Raw genomic sequence first — 19,654 nt, 5'->3', positions numbered from 1 at the left:
CAATAGAGAAACAGATACAGTATACTGCTTCTACTCAATATGAGCTATCTGGAAAAATAAAAGACCAAATGGGAAAAGGCTGTTATATTTCTGAGGATGAGAACAAAGCCATCTCAACAAGTCCATTCTTGAAGGTTCTCTCAAACTGCGTTGGAACAGGAATAAGAGGAGGGATAAAAGGTGGGGGAAGGTAGAGAAAGGGAAGATAAGCTCCTTTTTATTATCTTCTTTGGTGTAAAAACAATGAATGATTTCAGCAAGGTAAGAACAAAGAAGGATTTTAAAAATAAGTGTGTTGTACATGTATGGGGCCCATGCAGAAAATTCTGCGGTAACCAGTTTTCAAGTCACTGATTTCACATTTTCTGCTCACCTGACCTATCCTAGGGGAGAAAGTCTCTGGGAATCACGCAGGACTGCATTTGTCTACAAAGCCTGATTCTTTAGGAGCCTCTCTGTCCTTTTGTGGACTCAGCCTGAATAAATCTTTCTGCGCTACATGTCAGGGCTGCAAAGCTCCTTGACCACATTGAGTGGAGAAGTGATACGACACACACTGCAAGTGCCACTGGCCCGAGTGTGGCAACGGAGCACTCAAGATAGAAGGTGGGCCTGAAAAAACCTTTCTTTCTTTCAACTGAATGGAAACATTTCCTTGGGTTTTCTTCTCCTCCAGCTACCCAGATGTGAAAGCAATGAGTCTGGGGGCCACATCTTTGTTCCTTTTGGGGAATAAATGCTCCTCAGGGGAAGGTGAATGCAGACAAGTGCAGGAAACCCCACTCTGATAGCTTTTGTCCTCCGACCCAGGTTCTCTCAGGCCCACAGCCCTTCCCTCTGCACTATCCTTCTCTTAGAAGCTTCAAAAATAAAATGGGGAAAATTGATTACATTATTGTATATAACAGACACTATTTAAAAAGCATTGCAATGTTTACTACATGTATGTTATTTATGATGGACAAAATATAGGCAGCTAAATATGCTTGTCATATGATAGGGGCCTATCGTAAGGTGCCTTGATCAATATATTCTGAATAATTAGGGCAAATGAGATACAAGAGAGTTTTAGCCTGGCAAAGGCGAAGGCCAGCATGAACAAACCAGCATCACTGAAATAAGATGGGGCAGGGAGAACTGGTGTCACCTCTGAGATGCAGACATTCAGAGGGCCAAAAACTGAGACCAATTCTCCACTCATTTGCCAGTGCTAATGTCCTCTAGGCTCACATGTGAGTGTGAGACCTTAGAAAATTCTTCAACACCCACTTAATTCTTTTCCTCCCTAGAGAAAATAGTACTTAATGAGAATGGTCTTGTTCACCTAAGCAAGTGAGTCAAGGTTATATGTTTAGAAAACTCATTAATAACAAATAACGTTTTAAAAGAGACAGACTCGGACAGCAGCTGGCAAGAGAAAAGTCCTTAGGAGGCATTTAAAATGGGGCAGGGTTGGTGCTGCTGGTGCTGACATGCCTGGGATATGCCTGGCCTCCTATCAGGGCAGGCACGTCTCTTGGTCTCAATTTGATAAGAAATTTTACCCTTAAGCTGCCAGATGTTCAGGAACTGAGGGTCTAATTTCTGTCCCTTTTCAGACTATAGGAGCAAAAGATGGCTTTTATTGGTTAGGAACTCAAACTGGCTTGGGCTAACATAGGTCCTGCTCGGGGAAAGAGAGAAGGACCAGTCTGGCAGGATGAGCAGCAGCAGAGTGTTGAGCACAGGCTACGTCCTTCTCAGGTGTCTGGGGAGAATGAGAATATCTCCGATTTGTTGGTTGCTCTGTTCAGGTTCATATTCTCTTTTTTTTCACTTACTATCTCTCTCACGTGCAGACAGACTTGAGCGGATCCCACTGACTGGCATTTGGAGGCAGACTGCCAGAGCCAAGGTAGGAAGGATGGAGCCTACGTTGCTCCGTGTGTCTGGGATCCCAAGATGGTCTCCTCTTGGGGAGGCATCCCCAAGGGCTCTGTGCCAGCTCCAAAGCACCGCCGAGTTGCTGGGGCGGAGAGGCCATTTTGGGGGGAGGGAGGGGAGCCTGATTCAGCTCAGACACTGCTCACTTACACAAAGAATCCTTTCAGAGTTATTGGTTGGCAGGGCTCCTCACAGGTTTTATTCAGGGTTTGTGCCCCGAATACAAATTAAGCAGCTTCACTGGGCTGTCACACAAACTGGCCACATTCACCAAGAAAGTGATACAGAACGAGGGCTCTTCTAGCCAGGCTATCAGTGTCCAGGCATCATGGTAGAAGACCCCAGAGCCCCAGCTGGTAGTCCCACAAGGTCTGGGGCTATAGGGGCTCTGATAAGAAGCAGAGCCATTTCAGTCTGGTGTCCTTCAGAGAAATAGTTTAAGTAGACCAAGATAAAAGGTTCCCTTGAGCAGCCTGCTTAGCATTCTTGGCTGACAGTGAAGCAAAAATTGAAAGATGGCGATTCATGGTAGGAGGGTGGTATTCTGGGGTAAAGGAGAATAAGGTTCAAGGTAGTCATGTCACCCATGGTTAAAAAGAAATACACAAATCTACAAATCTACCTATTAGTTCTGGCCAAATTCAGAATTGTATATGAGAGAGACAGAAAGTAAAAACCAGAGAATATGTATATGAACAGAATTTACCAACCAACAAATTGGGAACATTCTAATCTTCTCTAAATCTGATAGAGGAGCTGAGGGCCCTAGATCCTTTAGTTCACGCTCACCTATCTGCAGTTCCTGTAGACATAAAGGTGATTTCCCACTAAAAGCATTTGTAATAGAGCTGTGTCTAAAAACACGGACCAGAAGCAGGCTGAGGCAGGTACATCTAACTCCTGAGGAAACTGATATCACAATGGAAAGGAACACAGTACCCAGGAAACTGGGTGTCAGCCAACCTACCCATCGATCATTTGGAGACTCATGGAAGCCAGTGGTGTGGGGCTTCAGGCTGGTGCCCTGGTGTTCCGAATGCTGTACTCCCCTCTACCTCTAAGGTAAAGTGTTTATCCTTTTGCTCAAGGATGGGATACGGTGGGGTGAGAATGGTCACATCAGCAACCGAGAGACAAAATTCAAGCCCACATTTCCATTTTGAGTCCTTTAATTCTCCCTCTGAAACCCCTTAGATGAGACAAATGAACATACTGAGGAACTCATATTACTAGGCCAGTACTGGATGATGGCCAGAGGTCATACCAACTGGAAGTGGGAAGACCCCAGAGATAACTACTGAAAGCATATCATTGAAAACTGTTAGGAAATTGCACAAGACAGCTTGATGGCCATAGATGCTGATGCACAAAGAAACTTAACAACAGATGAAGAAAGCTGGCAGAGAGAAGGCAATGCCAACATGGCACTGCTCTACAGACCAAGGGGATTAGAGTGTCTTGGAGGCCATGGAAGAGATGCAAAAGAGACCACAGAAAAGGACACAACAGGTTTCAGGCCAAATTGAATAGATTAACAGTATGGAGAAAATTCCAACCTGAGTAGATGTCTTAAATTTAGTCGGAAATTCCATGGGATAAATATAAAAGATATGTTCCCATTTTTTCACACTTTCTAAATGCTAAGTTTTTCTCTGGAGCACAAAGTTGCTCAGTAAGGGACCTTAGGACATTCCTAGGAGAATGACCATAAGCCATGTGACTTTTTCTTACAAATAATTTCTGTGACACACCCATGGTTGAAGGAAATAGGGTCACAACATGAAGAAACATCTTCCCTCAAGGCAAAAGGAAAAGAAAGTTAATGACAAATCTGGAGAAGGACTCAGGTGGCTTGGGCTCCCAGTCAGACTCACCACACAGCTGTTTGCTCTGCTTCCACCCCCTCCCACCCTAAGTGTTTTACATTAAGAGTTTGTTGATGGAATTGTTTGTTCTTCAGTCAAACAAAATTTGGAGACTGACAGCTAATAGAGATGAAGACCCTGGACAGAAGCTCTGGACTCCTCTGCTTGCCCAGCCGGGTGCCCGCCCACTGTGCTACAGCTCAGGCACTCAGTGGGATATTTATAGCAGCCTTTAAATTTACCCAGCTCTCCATAAAGCGAGGTAATGGGGCGCCCTTTACTGCTGCTGGTGGTGATTGTCCTAACATTCTTTAATTAGCAAAAAGCGTTGGCACAGCCACTTTCAAAGCATTTGATCTTACTGTCCTGGTGTTCCCTATTTCAGGAACAGCCCCCACTCCATTTGGAGAAAATGCACTTTAGCAAATTTGAAAATGACAGGCATATGCATACACAGGCCCAGATATGTGTATTTGTGTACCTATGCTCATTCTTCACATATTCAAAACTGCCAAGAACCTGTGAGTCTTTGTAATACCTCCCTAAAACTCTCATTCATAAATTTGTCAGCAGGGGGTAGAATTCTAAAAATTGAGGACTGGAGACATCTTAAGGTCATTAGGATCCTCCTCCTTAAGTTTTCCAGTATTAAAAAAAATAAGGTTGGCCCCACATAATATGCTGAAATAATAAAAAAAAATAAGGTTGGTAATTTTTCACCTACCTTTTCAAAGAATATAAGCAGAGTAGGGGTGGGGCTAAGGCTATCGATATACCATCAGGGAGGCCTGCGCTCTTACCCACATGGGACATCACAAACAGTCCTCAACCTTCTGAAATAAGTAATTCACTACTATGATCGTGGTATCAGAGACAAGATGGAAAGGGCCTCTGCTTTCATGGGGGTATGCAACAAAGTAAACAAACACATAAACAAGATAATGGTAAATAAAATAATAAAACTGGGTGATCTGACCATGATTGGTGGGGCTATATCAGACAGGGCAGTCAAGGAAAGTCTCTCTGAGGAGAGCTGCTCCAGCAGCAGCCAGCCCCCTGAAGATATGAGGGAGAATGCTCTAGGTAGAGAAGAAAGCAAAAGCCTTGATTGGGAGACCACCTTAAGAGTATTCCAGGAGAATAAAGATGACCAGTGAGGCTGAAGTGCAGGAAATGAAGAGGAATGTGATAAAATATGAGGGCAGAAGTACAGACAAGGGATGAAGGGCCTGTGAGCCATGGTAGGCAATTTAGTTATTATTCAAATTATCAGGGGAAGACACTAGAGTATTTAAAGCAAATCAATAACATAATCTGATCTAATGTCACAAAGATCACTTTAGTTGCTATGGAAAAGAGACTGTAGAGGGCAAGAGTAAAAACCTATGTCTTGAATAGATTTCTTAGTTTTGAATAAATGTTCTATGGTCACATAAGATGTTAACATAAGAGGAACCCGGGGTGAAGGGTATACGGGAACTTAGTATTATTTGATCTGCTTGTATCTAAAATTATCTCAAAATTATAAAAAAAAACTGCTAAAAACAAACAAAAACCACTTATACCTTGAATAAAGAATTAAAAGTTCTAAATTAGGTATAATACCAACAGCAGATGAATCTAAGGGGAAAGAAAAAAAAAAGAAAAAGGATTCTTACAATAACTGACTTTGAATGAAATAGTGCCTTTCTATGGTAGTTTCCATCTTAGAAAATGATAGGTGCTACCACTACTACTGTTTGCTGACAATGACTGTGATTTCCCTCACTTCCTTCTGGTCCAACACCACCATGAAATAAGCACAGTTATTAATCCCACTTTACCTATGATGAATCTGAGGCTTCAAGAACTAACTTACGTAAACACAGTAGGCAAGAGGTTGAACTGGGATTTGAACCCAAGTTTGTCTGACTACAGGGATACTTCATACCTACCACTATGCTATAATGTCCACTAGCATAAACATACATACACACACACTCACTCTCACGTCACAAATTTTGTAGAAGTCAATTTGGGGAAAAAAACATTTGGGCTTCCCTTAACCAAAATACGAATGAATTTAAACACACATTATGCATGCTTTTGTGATAAGGCTAATAGTAATTATAGGCATGATTAACAATCAAATTTATGTTTGAGATACTTGAAAAGCCATTTTATTCATAACTCTCAGTTCCACATCTATACCTGACAGCTCTCCTTTAATCTCCAATGAACACAAAGATCAATGTCTCTAAGGACAGTTGAGCCAAATTTTGTAGCAATGCCCATGAGGTACTTTTAGTGTTGCTGGTAAATGCTTAATGTTCCAAGATCTATGGGATAAAATCTAGAGACTATGTAAAGAAAGAGAAAATCATTAAGAAATGGAATTTGAAAGAAACAGAAAGAAAATAAGAGGACTCTTTCTCTTGGAAGAGTCTGTCCTTATTGGCCTGCCCCCTTCTCTCAGCTCGTGTGATGTTTCCTGATTGACAGACCCTCTCCCATCCCAGTGGGAAGACCCCATGGCTGTACAGCTCATGTGTGGCTCCTCAACCCCTCACAAGCACAGATGTGTGGAAGAGTCACCTGCTGGTTGTCAGATGTACCCTCTCTCTTAAATGGCACATCACAACATCAGAGTGGTCTAAAGTTGGGCTCCGAATGGAGAATAAAAGCTGGCTCTATGAATGCAGAGGCTTGAATGAGCCCCAGAGAGACAGGTGCACGTCCTGATCTCCAGAATCTATGACTGTTACTCTATTTGGAAAAAGTGTCTTTGCAGACATAACTAAGGATCTTGAGATGAGGAGATCATTCTGGATTATCCAGGTGGGCCCTAAATTCAATGACAAGTGTCCTCATAAGTCATTAAAAGGAGAGTGGCAGACAGAGAGGAGGTGACAATATGACCCCGGAGGCAGAGACTGAAGTGACACAGCTACGAATGAAGGAATGCGGACAGCCAGCAGGAACTAGAAAGGGCAAGAGGCAAGGAATGATTCTCCTTGAAGGCCTATGGAGGGAGCACAGCCTTGCCACATTCTGAGCTGTTAACCTCAGAGCCGTGAGAGAATACATTTCTGTGTTTTAAATCACCAACTATGTAGTGATTTGTTATGGCAACCTCAAGAAACCAATTCAGTCACTCATTAGTTCTGTGATGCTGAAAAAGCTTCTTAGGCCAGGCGAGGCGGCTCACGCCTGTAATCCTAGCTCTCTGGGAGGCCGAGGCGGGCGGATTGCTCGAGGTCAGGAGTTCGAAACCAGCCTGAGCAAGAGCGAGACCCCGTCTCTACTAAAAATACAAAGAAATTAATTGGCCAACTAATATATATATATAAAATTAGCCGGGCATGGTGGCACATGCCTGTAGTCCCAGCTACTCGGGAGGCTGAGGCAGAAGGATTGCTTGAGCCCAGGAGTTTGAGGTTGCTGTGAGCTAGGCTGACGCCACGGCACTCACTCTAGCCTGGGAAACAAGCGAGACTCTGTCTCAAAAAATAAATAAATAAAAATAAAGAAAAAGCTTCTTAAATTCATCTGCAAAATGGGAAGTCTAATGGTACCCACTTCACAGAACCGTTGTGAGGATTAAATATGTGTAACTTAACCCAGTGCCAAGTACTTATCAATACTGCAGTGAAGGTTGCTATTAACATCATTATTATTGCTGCTATACACAGGCAATTAGAGAGGATAAACCAGAAGAGCCTGGAATGGGCCAGTGCACCTGCAAAGGTACATTTTCAAGGCTCCTGGCTGGACCTCTCTGGTCTGTTTGAACATGCAGGTGATTGTGGCTAGAAAGGGTACCAAACTATTCCAAAAGAGGTGACAGTGTGGCACTTGGGAAGTTTTCTCTATTAATCAAGCCTGGCAGCCCTTAAAGAAATTAAGCCCTGAAACTAACCTCAGAAAAGAGGTTATATTATAGTTCTTTGCCATTCATATTAAGCATCTTGTTTTTTCTTAGTCTAGGTTTTTAAAAATTGCTCTTGAAGGAGAGGATTTTTTTTGTTGTTATTGTTGTTGTTTTTGTCCACTCTTCTGATTTCCTTAAAGAGGCGAGTCCTTAAGGGAAAAGAACAATGGAGTCTGAGAACACTGAGAAGAGTGGGTAACTTAGAACAGCTGTCTTGCCCTGAATCAGTGGGCTTGAGGAATAAAATTCATTCCCTTCATGACTGTGGGTAGTAATGGTACAGCCAGGCTCACTATGGGACCACAGACAAGAATTATTAACCTTCCTTTTGCATTTCTGACTTTATCTATTAAACAGAAAGTTCAGGACTAGTTGACCCTGAGAGGTATCTGCACATGTGGGTGGAGGTGAGAGAGATACACAAACATACATATACACACAAAAGGTGTTCATTACCTTGGGAAGAAGGGGAGGTGACTATTTCCATGCAGATGATTTCTACTACTGTTTTGTTATTACTAGTTTACCGATCAACTGATATGTTTCCTTCCCTTTGTGCCAATTTCCATACTATCTTTTTCTTTCTTGTCTTTGCACTTGTTCTATTCCTGCCACTGACAGACCTACCTTAAAGGGGCCCAAAAGTCTATTAGAGGCAAAATGGTACCCTCTGGAACTGCTCATTCCCGGCACACCCAGCAAGCCATTATGGACATCTAGTGGCTGCTCAGGATAATGCCTCAGGGATACATTTCAGGTTGGGAGTGGTCTAGCCCTGGCCTATACCAGGAGCCCAATAATCCTAGCAGGGTGGGGCAGTCCTGAGTTCTCCAGATGACCATTTCTGTCACTTTCTATTAGGGGCCCAAAGTCACTTGAAATGGCAGACAGGCTCTATTGAAGACCCATCTTTATCCCAACTTAGCAAAGTATAGTAGCATTTACATACACGACCACAGAGGACAGGCATTTGGAACTATCTTCAAGCCTCAGGTTTAAATGCCAATTAGCTATACACTGTCATACTGACTGAGGGACTGAGCTCAGAAAGGACAGACTCTGATACTAATTAGTCACATAGCTTTACATAAGTCACTGTGCCTGTCTGAGCTTCATTAGTGATATCTGTAACATGAGAGGTTAAATCCGGATAATCTCCAAGGTCTTTTTAGCTTTAACATTCTGTGATCTATGAGCCTTTTTAGTAGCTAGGAAAACATAGTCTGATCTGCTCTGCTCTGGCACAGTGGATCTCTAGATTAAACTGAGAGAAGCATCCTCTCGTCAACTTTGTGGCCCATTTCCACGACTTGGCTATAATCCCAAAGGGTCGACCTTCTACACAGAACTATGTATCTGAGAAGTGGTAGGAATCATGGACTAAGAGAGTTGCAAGAAAGTTCCTAGTCCATTTCCTTAATTTTATAAACGAAGAAACCAAGGTTTAGAGCTATTTTAAGATTTGTCACATGTCTAATCAGTGGCAGAAAGGGGAGTTGAACTCAGGTAGGTATTCCAATCTTAGGGCAGGACCCATTCTATAATACCAAACTCCTGACACAGGCCTTGTCCAATCATTGCTGGATTCTTTAGCTCACTCTGGCTTTATCACAGCAGTCTCTCTGTGTGAAACTACAAGTGAAAACCTTCTCAGCTGGGCATGGTGGCTCATGTCTGTAATCCTAGCACTCTGGGAGGCCGAGGTGGAAGGATAGCTTGAAGTCAAGAGTTCAAGACCACCCTGAGCAAGAGCAAGTCTCTTGCTTTAGTCTCTACTAAAAATAGAAAAAATTAGCTGGGTGTGGTGGTACACGCCTGTAGTCCCAGTTACTTGGGAGGCTGAGGCAGGAGTATCGCTTGAGCCCAGGAGTTTGAGGTTGCTGTGAGCTAGGCTGATGCCACAGCACTCTAGTCCAGGTGACAGATTGAGACTCTTATCTCAAAAAAAAAAAAAAAACCAAGCCCCCCAAAAAACTCAATCCAGTGTTTTTTCTTCTCCTTTTCTTAAGGTTTAAGTTGCCTTCTTCCCTTATTCCTTGGTGGCATCACTCCAAATCATGTAACAGACCACTGCTAGATGGTACTTAGGCTACCAAGATAAGAAGCTGCAGCCCCACTTTCAGTTCAAAAGGGCTGTGTGCTACAATGGCCCCACTTCCTGGCTGCAGCCCAGTCCCTAGGTCTGATGGTGCTTTCCTTGCCCAGCTGGCCTAGAGGGCAAAGCAGCCCCATGCAGAGCTCTATGAAGCTCAGGCATATTCACTCTCACCAAGAGCAGTCACAAATATTTACTGTGAGACAACCTCATTACTAAGTCCTGATCTGATCCCAGTCAGCCCACCCTCCCATCTACCTCCACAGGGTTGGGGCAGCAGCTTTCATTCGTTGAGCATGGAGCTGAACAGATGTGGTCTAAGTTTGTCTACAAGGGCAGGAAACCAGCCCAGGCAGAGCTCTTCTTTTGCATGAGGGAGGGAGGGACAGCTACATGCCAATATGACATCCAGACCCTGGCCAGGGGTCTCCTCAAGTACTAGACCACTGTTAGGTTGGTGTCTGCTGTGGCAATGAGCAGAACCTTTCAGCAGAAAGTTTCTGATTATCCTTCACATATGCTAGTCAGTCTAGGTTTGTATTTCCTGGGTCTGTAAGTTTGAAGCTGAGAATATGCAGATGAGACTTTAGTTAAGAAAGAGTCTTGACAGAGCCCAGATGGAACTAAACTCTAGTGTCAGAGTTTGACTTGCCTCCATTTTTCTCTCATTCTTTTTCGTGATTAGACATCGTGAGTGAAACAAGTTCATTTTCTCAGCCCCTGTCCACCCTTCATCCTATCTCCTAGACACTGCACTGAACTCTCACAGTCTTCCCTCCCTCCTTGCCTCCACTCATTACTCTATGCAGAGTAGACACAGTGGACTCAGGGCTTGAAGACTGCACTGAAAGACTGGCTCTGTCACTTTTCCAGTGTATGAACTTGAGTAAGTTATTTGCCTGCCTGAGCTAAGTGCCTTCATCTGTAAAATGGAGACAAGTGTGGCAATTACTTCACTGGGTAAATAAAGATCGAACAAGAACAGGTTAAGTTCTTTTAGTATGGTCCACAGCACACAGTAGATAAATATCTGAATAAATGACTAATGAAGTAGATGAATGAAACCTGAGTTCTCTTCCCACTGGGAGAATTCTTTTGGAAAATCATTTTCATATCCAAGTTCTTTGACATCTGAGGTCTGCCAGGATTCCAATCCACTAACACTTCGCTAGTGACCCTAGGCAACATATTTGACCCATAAAAATGGATAATACGGTTGCTGGGAAGATTAACAGTGGTACACACAGAGAAAGGGTTCAATAAATATTAATTATTAATGTTATTATGTGGCTGCAAATGCAAATTGAAAGGTCTTGGCAAAGAATGGGGAATCCAACTTGCCGACAAAGGAACTGTTTCTCAAGGACTTCAGGGAATTCCATGGCATATTTAAGGAGGTTCAGGTTACTAGCCAACAGACACTGCTGAGATATGGGTGTGTTGGAATCCAGAGAGCTGAGAAATCCCTGACTTCCTTGTTCTTAGGTAACAGCCCACGTGTAGGTGTTGAGAGTTTAACAAGTGCTTGTCAGAAATCACACAAGGAAGGGGTGGGCAGTGAGGAGTCTGGAGGCAGTTCCTACAAGGAAGGGATATTAAACCATGCCATTTTCTACTGGACCTGCTTCTCAGGGCTTAGACACAGATTGTGTCACCCCCACTCGGCAGAGAAAGGGGCAGTCTTTTTCCGGGGTTGGAAAAGGCTGACTTAGTCCTATTCTCCACTAGTCTGTCAAACGCCCCAGGGTCTTCTCTAATCAGAAATAGGAGGAAGAACTCCCTTTCCAGTAAACTGCTACCCTGGGCAGCTACTTTAGTCTTCTCAGTAAGAGGGGCTGGTGAAGCTCACAGACCAAGAGGCTTATCCCCCGCCCCCGCCATCATTTTACTGGTGCAGGGAACAGGGGAGAGGGTAGAGGCAAGAGGCGACGCAGGGCTGAAAAGAGTGAGAAACCACTGATGTAGCTCCATGAATGAACGGGTTGTGCTGTGGGAGTTCACCTCAATCCTTCCTACCGGCCTCGATCTTGTCCCAGGTTGTCATTCCCCCACGCTCCTCGCACTTGGTCTTTCCTTCCACTGTTTCCCGCCCCCGCAACCCCCATTAAAGAAACTATCATTTAAAGCCCTAGGTAGAGCCCAGGAGGGGCGAGGAAACGAGCAAGGGACGGGGCAGGCAGGGCAGGCATCAGTGCAGCAGCGAAGCCCCATTCTCGGTCCTCTGGTTTCAAACAGCCCCGGCCGCTAGCCCCCGAGCCCCCACCATGCAGCTCCGAACTCCCGGTACGAGTGTGCTACCCGGGCGGTGCGGCGAGGCGCCCCATCAGCATTCACTGGGGGTGAGGATGACGCGGTCCGGGCGGGAGGGCGACCAACTGCAGAAGCCCTGCCGCGGACCGCCGCGCCTCCGGCCTGCCGGCCCCTGAGCCCAGCTCCCCAGGGCCAGAGGGTGCCAGGCAACTGGGTGCCGGTCGAGGGCGGGGGCCGGCGCGGCCTCTCCTGCGGCAGCGCCGTGTTGGCTCCAGCCTATCAGCGGTCACCCAGCGGCTCCCTCCGACCGGACCAAAATAGCTGCGAACGCCTGCGACTTGCGCGCGGCCCCTCACTTGACGCTCACTCCAGCTTGCTCGCCCGGGCCCGCTCCCCTCGTCTCGAGGGGGCGGGGAGGAAGCGGCCGGGGAGGGGGGAGGGGGGTGGGGGAGAGAGGGAGGAAGGGAGGAGGAGGAAGGAGGAAGGGAGGCGGACGGGCGGACGGAGGCGCGGGGCTGCGCAGCCGGCGCAGCGCTGGAAGGCGCTGGCGTTAACCCCTCGAGGGCAGGCGGCGGAGGGGGAGCTGTGTTAATACATAAGAGCACTGCATCACGCTAATCTTCTCCCCAGAACAGTATGCGTCAGCAGTACATTCACGTTCTGACTGAAGGACAAAAGGATGAGAGAGCAGTCTGCGTGGCTGCTGCCTGCAACACCGCGAGCCCGGCGCGAGGAGGAGACGGTGGGCGCGGAGCGCAAGGGCCCCGCTGCTGCCGCCGCTGCTAGCCAGCAGGGACCATGTTCCCCGGCTCCGGAGCGTTTCCTGCAGCCGCGACCCCCGCTGCTCACGCCGCTGCAGCAGTCCGCGGGCAGCGCAGCCACTGAAGGCGCCAGGAGCCAAAGCTGCGAACTCGCTCAGTCCGCACAAAGCCGGAGCCGGCGGCGCGCCGGGGGCCGGGCAGCGGCAGGCGGAGACGGGTGGTTGCGCGCCGCCGGGGGCTGCGGCCGCCGCCGCCGGACCCGCGCCCGCCCCCGGACTCACTGAAGGGGCCTGCGGTGCAGGCGCGACCGCGGGCACCTCGAGTTCCTCCGGCTAGCCGACCTGGTCCCGGCGCAGCCACCACGCCGCGGCCCCTCAGGGGGCTGGACGGATTACCGCTCCTCGAGCCAGCAGACGGCGGACTGGAGAACTAAGCTCAGTTTTTGTCTTTTTAACCCTTCTTAGAAGAGGCCAGGAGAAAAGGGGTGTGTGTCTGGGGAAGGCGAAGGCCCCGCGAACACCTCTTAACTCTCGCAGCCCCGCGAGCACACGACTGCAATCAGCTGCCGCTGGCCCGGAACGGCCGACGCTGGGAGAGGAGAGCGCAGCACCGAGCGAGCGAGCGAGCGCGGCCTGGGCGGCTTTGGGGCGCCCCCGCACCCCACTCCAGCGGGGACCCAGGGAGTGGGCTGGGGGCGCCGGAGGCACACTTTGGCAATGAGGAGCATTCCTTCGTGGCTGGAGCGAGCCGGTGCCAGGGTCCAAGGACAAAGCAGGGAAGCGCTGGTGGCGCCGCTCCTCGGGCGGAGGGGGGGGCATGCACCTGCATAGCCCGCCGGGCCTTGGCTCTCCCCGGCGCGCCTCAACTCCGCGGCTTCGCTGTCTCCTGCTCCGGATTTACTAGAAGCCATTTTGTCTCCCCCACCCCTCCCCTCCCCTCCCCTCCCCTCTGCCCTCCCCGCCCCCACTTCTTCCCCCTTTTGTTAATTAAAACTAAGAAGTCAGAATGGGACCGAGGTGCCCAGCTCCCGTGGAGAAAGCTTAAGGACACCACGCCAGTTCTTTCCTGCCTTCCTTCCAAGGTAGGTGACAGCAAATTGGGTGGGGATGGTTGCAGTGTGGGTGAGAAAGTCGTAGCTTTCTGAGGGTTTGCCTTGAGGGGGGTGCTGGGAGATGAGGGGCCGCTCTTTAGTTTGGCAGGCTTTTTTTTTTTTTTTTTTTTCTTTCGGCCGATCTGCTCCGTCTCTCTAATCGCCCCCTCCCCACCTCCTTCTCCAGATGGAAAGAGGAGCTCCTAGCTCACTTAAGCCGGGGTAGGGCTGGTTCTCCTTTCCAAGCCAAAATCCCAGGCGATGGTGAATTATGAACGTGCCACACCATGAAGCTCTTGTGGCAGGTAACTGTGCACCACCACACCTGGAATGCCATCCTGCTCCCGGTCGTCTACCTCACAGCGCAAGTGTGGATTCTGTGTGCAGCCATCGCTGCTGCCGCCTCAGCCGGGCCCCAGAACTGCCCCTCCGTCTGCTCGTGCAGTAACCAGTTCAGCAAGGTGGTGTGCACCCGCCGGGGCCTCTCGGAGGTCCCACAGGGTATTCCCTCCAACACCCGGTACCTCAACCTCATGGAAAACAACATCCAGATGATCCAGGCCGACACCTTCCGCCACCTCCACCACCTGGAGGTCCTGCAGCTGGGCAGGAACTCCATCCGACAAATAGAGGTGGGGGCCTTCAATGGCCTGGCCAGCCTCAACACCCTGGAGCTGTTTGACAACTGGCTGACAGTCATCCCCAGTGGGGCCTTTGAATACCTGTCCAAGCTGCGGGAGCTCTGGCTTCGCAACAACCCCATAGAAAGCATCCCTTCTTATGCCTTCAATCGAGTGCCCTCCCTTATGCGTCTGGACTTGGGGGAGCTTAAGAAGCTGGAGTATATCTCTGAGGGGGCTTTTGAGGGGCTGTTCAACCTCAAGTACCTGAACTTGGGCATGTGCAACATTAAAGATATGCCCAATCTCACTCCCCTAGTGGGGCTGGAGGAGCTGGAAATGTCTGGGAACCACTTCCCTGAGATCAGGCCCGGCTCTTTCCATGGCCTAAGCTCCCTCAAGAAGCTGTGGGTCATGAACTCACAGGTCACCCTGATTGAGCGGAATGCTTTTGATGGGCTGGCCTCACTTGTGGAACTCAATTTGGCTCACAATAATCTCTCTTCTTTGCCCCATGACCTCTTTACCCCATTGAGGTACCTGGTGGAGTTGCATCTACACCACAATCCTTGGAACTGTGATTGTGACATTCTGTGGCTAGCCTGGTGGCTTCGGGAGTACATACCCACCAATTCCACCTGCTGTGGCCGCTGTCATGCTCCCATGCACATGCGAGGCCGCTATCTGGTGGAGGTGGACCAGACCTCCTTCCAGTGTTCTGCTCCCTTCATCATGGATGCACCTCGAGACCTCAATATTTCTGAGGGTCGGATGGCAGAACTTAAGTGTCGGACTCCCCCCATGTCCTCTGTGAAGTGGTTGCTGCCCAATGGGACAGTGCTCAGCCATGCTTCCCGCCACCCACGGATCTCTGTCCTCAACGATGGCACCTTGAACTTTTCCCATGTGCTGCTCTCAGACACTGGGGTATACACATGCATGGTGACCAATGTGGCAGGCAACTCCAATGCCTCGGCCTATCTCAATGTGAGCACGGCCGAGCTGAACACCTCCAACTATAGCTTCTTCACCACGGTAACAGTGGAGACCACGGAGATCTCGCCTGAGGACAAAACTGGAAAGTATAAGCCTGTTCCTACCACGTCCACTGGTTACCAGCCGGCATATACCACCTCTACCACGGTGCTCATTCAGACCACCGGTGTGCCCAAGCAGGTGGTAGTACCCGCGACAGACACCACTGACAAGATGCAGACCAGCCTGGACGAAGTCATGAAGACCACCAAGATCATCATTGGCTGCTTCGTGGCAGTGACTCTGCTAGCTGCCGCCATGTTGATTGTCTTCTATAAACTTCGTAAGCGGCACCAACAGCGGAGTACAGTCACAGCCGCCAGGACAGTTGAGATTATCCAGGTGGATGAAGACATCCCAGCGGCAGCATCTGCAGCAGCAACAGCAGCTCCGTCCAGTGTATCAGGTGAGGGGGCAGTAGTGCTGCCCACAATTCATGACCATATTAACTACAACACCTACAAACCAGCACACGGGGCCCACTGGACAGAAAACAGCCTGGGGAACTCTCTGCACCCCACAGTCACCACTATCTCTGAACCTTATATAATTCAGACCCATACCAAGGACAAGGTACAGGAAACTCAAATATGACCCCCCTCCCCCCAAAAACTTATAAATGCAATAGAATGCACAAAAAAAAAAAAAAAAGAGACAGCAACTTTTGTACAGAGTGGGGAGAGACTTTTTCTTGTATATGCTTATATATTAAATCTATGGGCTGGTAAAAAAAACAGATTATATTAAAATTTAAAAACAAAAAATCAAAACAAAACTATTTTCTAACTTGTAAGTTCTATTTAAAGGGGGAGGGGGAGGGGAAATCTTGGGAATGTTGTGGGGAACAAGCCACAAGTCAACTTGCCATGCTGCCAGAAGGGATTTCTGGTATAAGGTTGAAACTGCTAAGATAAAACAAACTAAAACAACAAACATCCCTAAAGAGATAGGGTGTAGGCTGCTGAGGGGGTAGGAGGGATAGACTGAATCTGTCATTTTTTAGAAGCTGCTTCATAGGATACAGGAATACCCATTTCTACAGACATCTTTCTTAAGCTGAGAGCTGTCTTTGCAGAATTATCTTATTTAAAAAAAATACAAAAAAAAAAAGCACCATGAATTTGTACTGTGCCAAATGTTAGAGGCAATAATTTTTTTCTTCAGAGGCCAAGGGGAAGATAGATTTGCAAATGTATTTTAAACAGGAAAACCACCAAAATTCAAATGAACCTATCTAGGGGCTGAGTCTTTGTCTATGTGCACAAGTCCTCTGGGTTTGTGCACTGGGACATGCATGTGCCTTGTCTGACACAGTGCTTCAGGAAGGAGCGAAGAAGGGAGCTGGCGTAGCTCTCAGTGTAATGCTTTCACATTGCACCAGATTCCTGCAGTTGGGCTTAACCCACTCTGCAAGGCATGTGTCTATTTAGGGTTTCCCACAAGAAAGAGAAGGCCCCTGAAGGGGGTGCGGCAACAGGGGAGGGAGGGGTAGGAAGAGAGGGCAGAAGCAGAGAATGTATTCACAGGAGGCCATAAATTTGCATTGTGCCATGTCCACCTGTTGTTCCTGGTATCTGACAAATGATTGTAGATGGCATTTTATGATTTTTAAAAAAGGTTTTGTTTGTTTTAAGGTGGAGAGCAAAGAGGCTGGGAATGGGGAGCTTGGGGGAGTGGAAGCTTTTCTCATGCTTGTGATTTGGTGACTACTCTAAATGCTGATTCATTAGGGATTATTACAGCTGATATCAACTGGTTATGGTGATGGGGTTGGGCAGAACATGAGTAGAGAAGAGGAGAAATTTCAAAAAGGGCACAGGCTCATTTAAAGTAATGAAGCCTTTCCCAACCAGGATGGTTCACAAAAAAGATGTGAGATCCACAATTACAAGTGACACGCATGCACATGTGAATGAATTTTGCATGGAGTACTGTTGAATGGAACACACTGGGGGGAAGCTTCCCTCTCCCAGGCCCACCTCAGGAGGAGGTGGAAGGCAAGGGGTGGGTGTGGGTGGGGAAGGCAGAGATCTGTGTTATTCTGGTCCATTTACTGATGTAACTTCTTTCAGTTTTTATTTTAGCTTTAAAAGGAAATAAGGGGCTCAGATTTGAAAGGGGGTGGTATGGGTGGGGGGAATTGCCAACAAAAGAACACTGATTGTAATGTGAGAAAAGTGTATTTTTGTATTTTAATAAATATTGTTCAATTTTTAATTCAATGTCCCCAAAGGGTTAAATTGAGTAAGACCCTGAACCTATAGATTCTTATAAGCATCAACCAAGTCATTTCTATTTAAAGAAAAAAGGGGGTAGGGGAGGGGAGAGGTACAATGGGGGGGAAGACAAGTGTTACATTTTTTTTCAAGTATGGGAAAATGCTAAAGCTGTCAACAACCTTTCCTTAGCTTAAATAAAAGCACCCCAATTCTAGTGCACCTTCAATGAGCTAAATGTGTTAGTCGCTGGCTTTGTTGGGGGTACAACCAAATTCCCTATGCCCTGGAAGAGCAGGGGAAATGGGTCAGCCTCAGCAACTGGGAATGGGCCAAAAGTTAAATGCCACCTCAGCAGAAGCTGGTCAGGCAGCACCAGCTCTATCCAAGGACCCTGGGGGATCTGGATTTAAGAGGTCTGCAATAATGCAGTTTGGCTTAGATTTCCCACAGGCAATGCTGCTTCTGTTCTCTGGGAGCTAAACAGTCAAACATGTCTTGGTGGTGGGTGTCTGTCTCCTGATGCTTACCGAGTAACGATGGCCAAGGAGGATGCATGAACTTCAGCACTATTATTTATACTAATGCAGGGAATCAGGACTGAGTGGGTGTGAACTCCCTGGCACTGAGGAGGGAAAGAGAGGCAGGCAGCACTTTGCAGAAGTTGGCTAAGAGAGGGCCAATTCTAATCCTCTTGGGTACAGAGATCATTTCTGGGATTCAGTGTTTGTGGCAGCACATATGCATGGACACACAGTATAAACTGCCACTCATGTTTCTAGGCAGAAAACTGCAGCAGAGCAAAGGGTGGGACTTGGCTAGGACCAGTTGAAAAAGCAAGAAATTATTCCCTTTCCTAGTGCCACAAGCATTGTTTTAAATTTGGGCTGTTTAAAACAGCTTCCTGAGTATGCATTCAGAAACCACTGTGGAGGATGTTGCTGCTTCAGGATAGAGGATGGGGAGCCAGTTTCCAACCCCTCACCCCCCTTTTTTTGGTCAGCTATTTGGGCAGACAAGGAATTGTGCAGTAACTCTGCAATGACTAAAGGTCTGTGGCTAATGGTCTGAGGGGAGAGGTAGAGAAATGGGCCCAAAACAATCCTGGGGAGGAATCCCAAGAACAAGTGCCTTTGTCCTGGGGAAGAGCATATTCAGATCTTGGAATCTGTGGGAGAAGTACTTTCTAAACGGAACCTTAAAGAAGTCAGGTGAGACTAAGAATATGGATCCTAGGTGTAACTATCCTTGGAGCTGCAAGGGTAGTTCCTTTCCCCATTGGGCTTTACCCTTTGACCTGGGCACTGTTTCAGCCCTCAAAGCAGTAAGCTTCCTTTGCCATAATGTTGAGTATATCCAGGCATTTGGGACAGTTTTTCAGAGGAGTCCCATGAGCACCAACGTGCAGTTATTAATGCTCTGTTGGTGACTCATCCTTAGGCATGGCCAAGGTTTGTTACCTGGGAATGGAACATGGGTTGGTAGCTCTTGAGAGGGGTAGTTATAGCAACACGTTAGAGGTAAAGACTGTTGCTGAATACATGGAGTTAGAGAATTTTCATTATAGAACTGAAGGCTGTGAAAAATCATTTAGCCTAATCCCTTCACATTTTATGGTTAAGGAAACTGAGCCTCAGAGAAACTGGCAGGCATATCAAGGTCTCACTACTAGTTAGTGGAAGAGGTGGGACTGAAATGCAGAACTCCTGACTTGCAAGTCAATGTGCTCAGGCTCTTATTGGCTATCAAGAACATATTTCTTTTCCTGCCAACACGCAGTTAAAATGGGATCTTCCTACAGATATTTTTGTGTTCTTTTCTTCCTCTGAGAGCTGTTCAATTTCCTTCAGAACTGATTCCACTGCCCTCCAAGGCCTGACCAAAATTCT

The 19,654-nt window shown here is 47.4% G+C and overlaps 2 protein-coding genes across 2 annotated transcripts in view; one reads left to right on the top strand and one right to left on the bottom strand.

Annotated features, from left to right (window-relative positions):
* SND1 (staphylococcal nuclease and tudor domain containing 1) overlaps nucleotides 1-19,654 on the bottom strand; it is a 425,525-nt gene that overhangs the window by 47,048 nt on the left and 358,823 nt on the right. The gene's annotated exons all lie outside the window — the stretch shown is intronic.
* Nucleotides 13,081-17,872, top strand: LRRC4 (leucine rich repeat containing 4). The gene is made up of 2 exons (XM_012789124.3): nucleotides 13,081-13,885; nucleotides 14,082-17,872. Exon 2 carries the CDS (start codon nucleotides 14,182-14,184, stop codon nucleotides 16,141-16,143), a length of 1,962 nt encoding a protein of 653 aa, XP_012644578.1. The 5' UTR covers nucleotides 13,081-13,885; nucleotides 14,082-14,181; the 3' UTR covers nucleotides 16,144-17,872.

The sequence above is a fragment of the Microcebus murinus genome, chromosome 9 (genome assembly GCF_040939455.1).
Source record: "Microcebus murinus isolate Inina chromosome 9, M.murinus_Inina_mat1.0, whole genome shotgun sequence".
In the NCBI taxonomy this organism is placed as follows: Eukaryota; Metazoa; Chordata; class Mammalia; order Primates; family Cheirogaleidae; genus Microcebus; species Microcebus murinus.
The sequence above is the reverse complement of the archived record's forward strand: the minus strand, read 5'-3'. Positions and strand labels throughout refer to the sequence as shown.

Excerpts from the sequence above, each read along its gene's own strand:
- LRRC4 (XM_012789124.3), top strand. The coding sequence starts at position 14,182 with ATGAAGCTCTTGTGGCAGGTAACTGTGCACCACCACACCTGGAATGCC.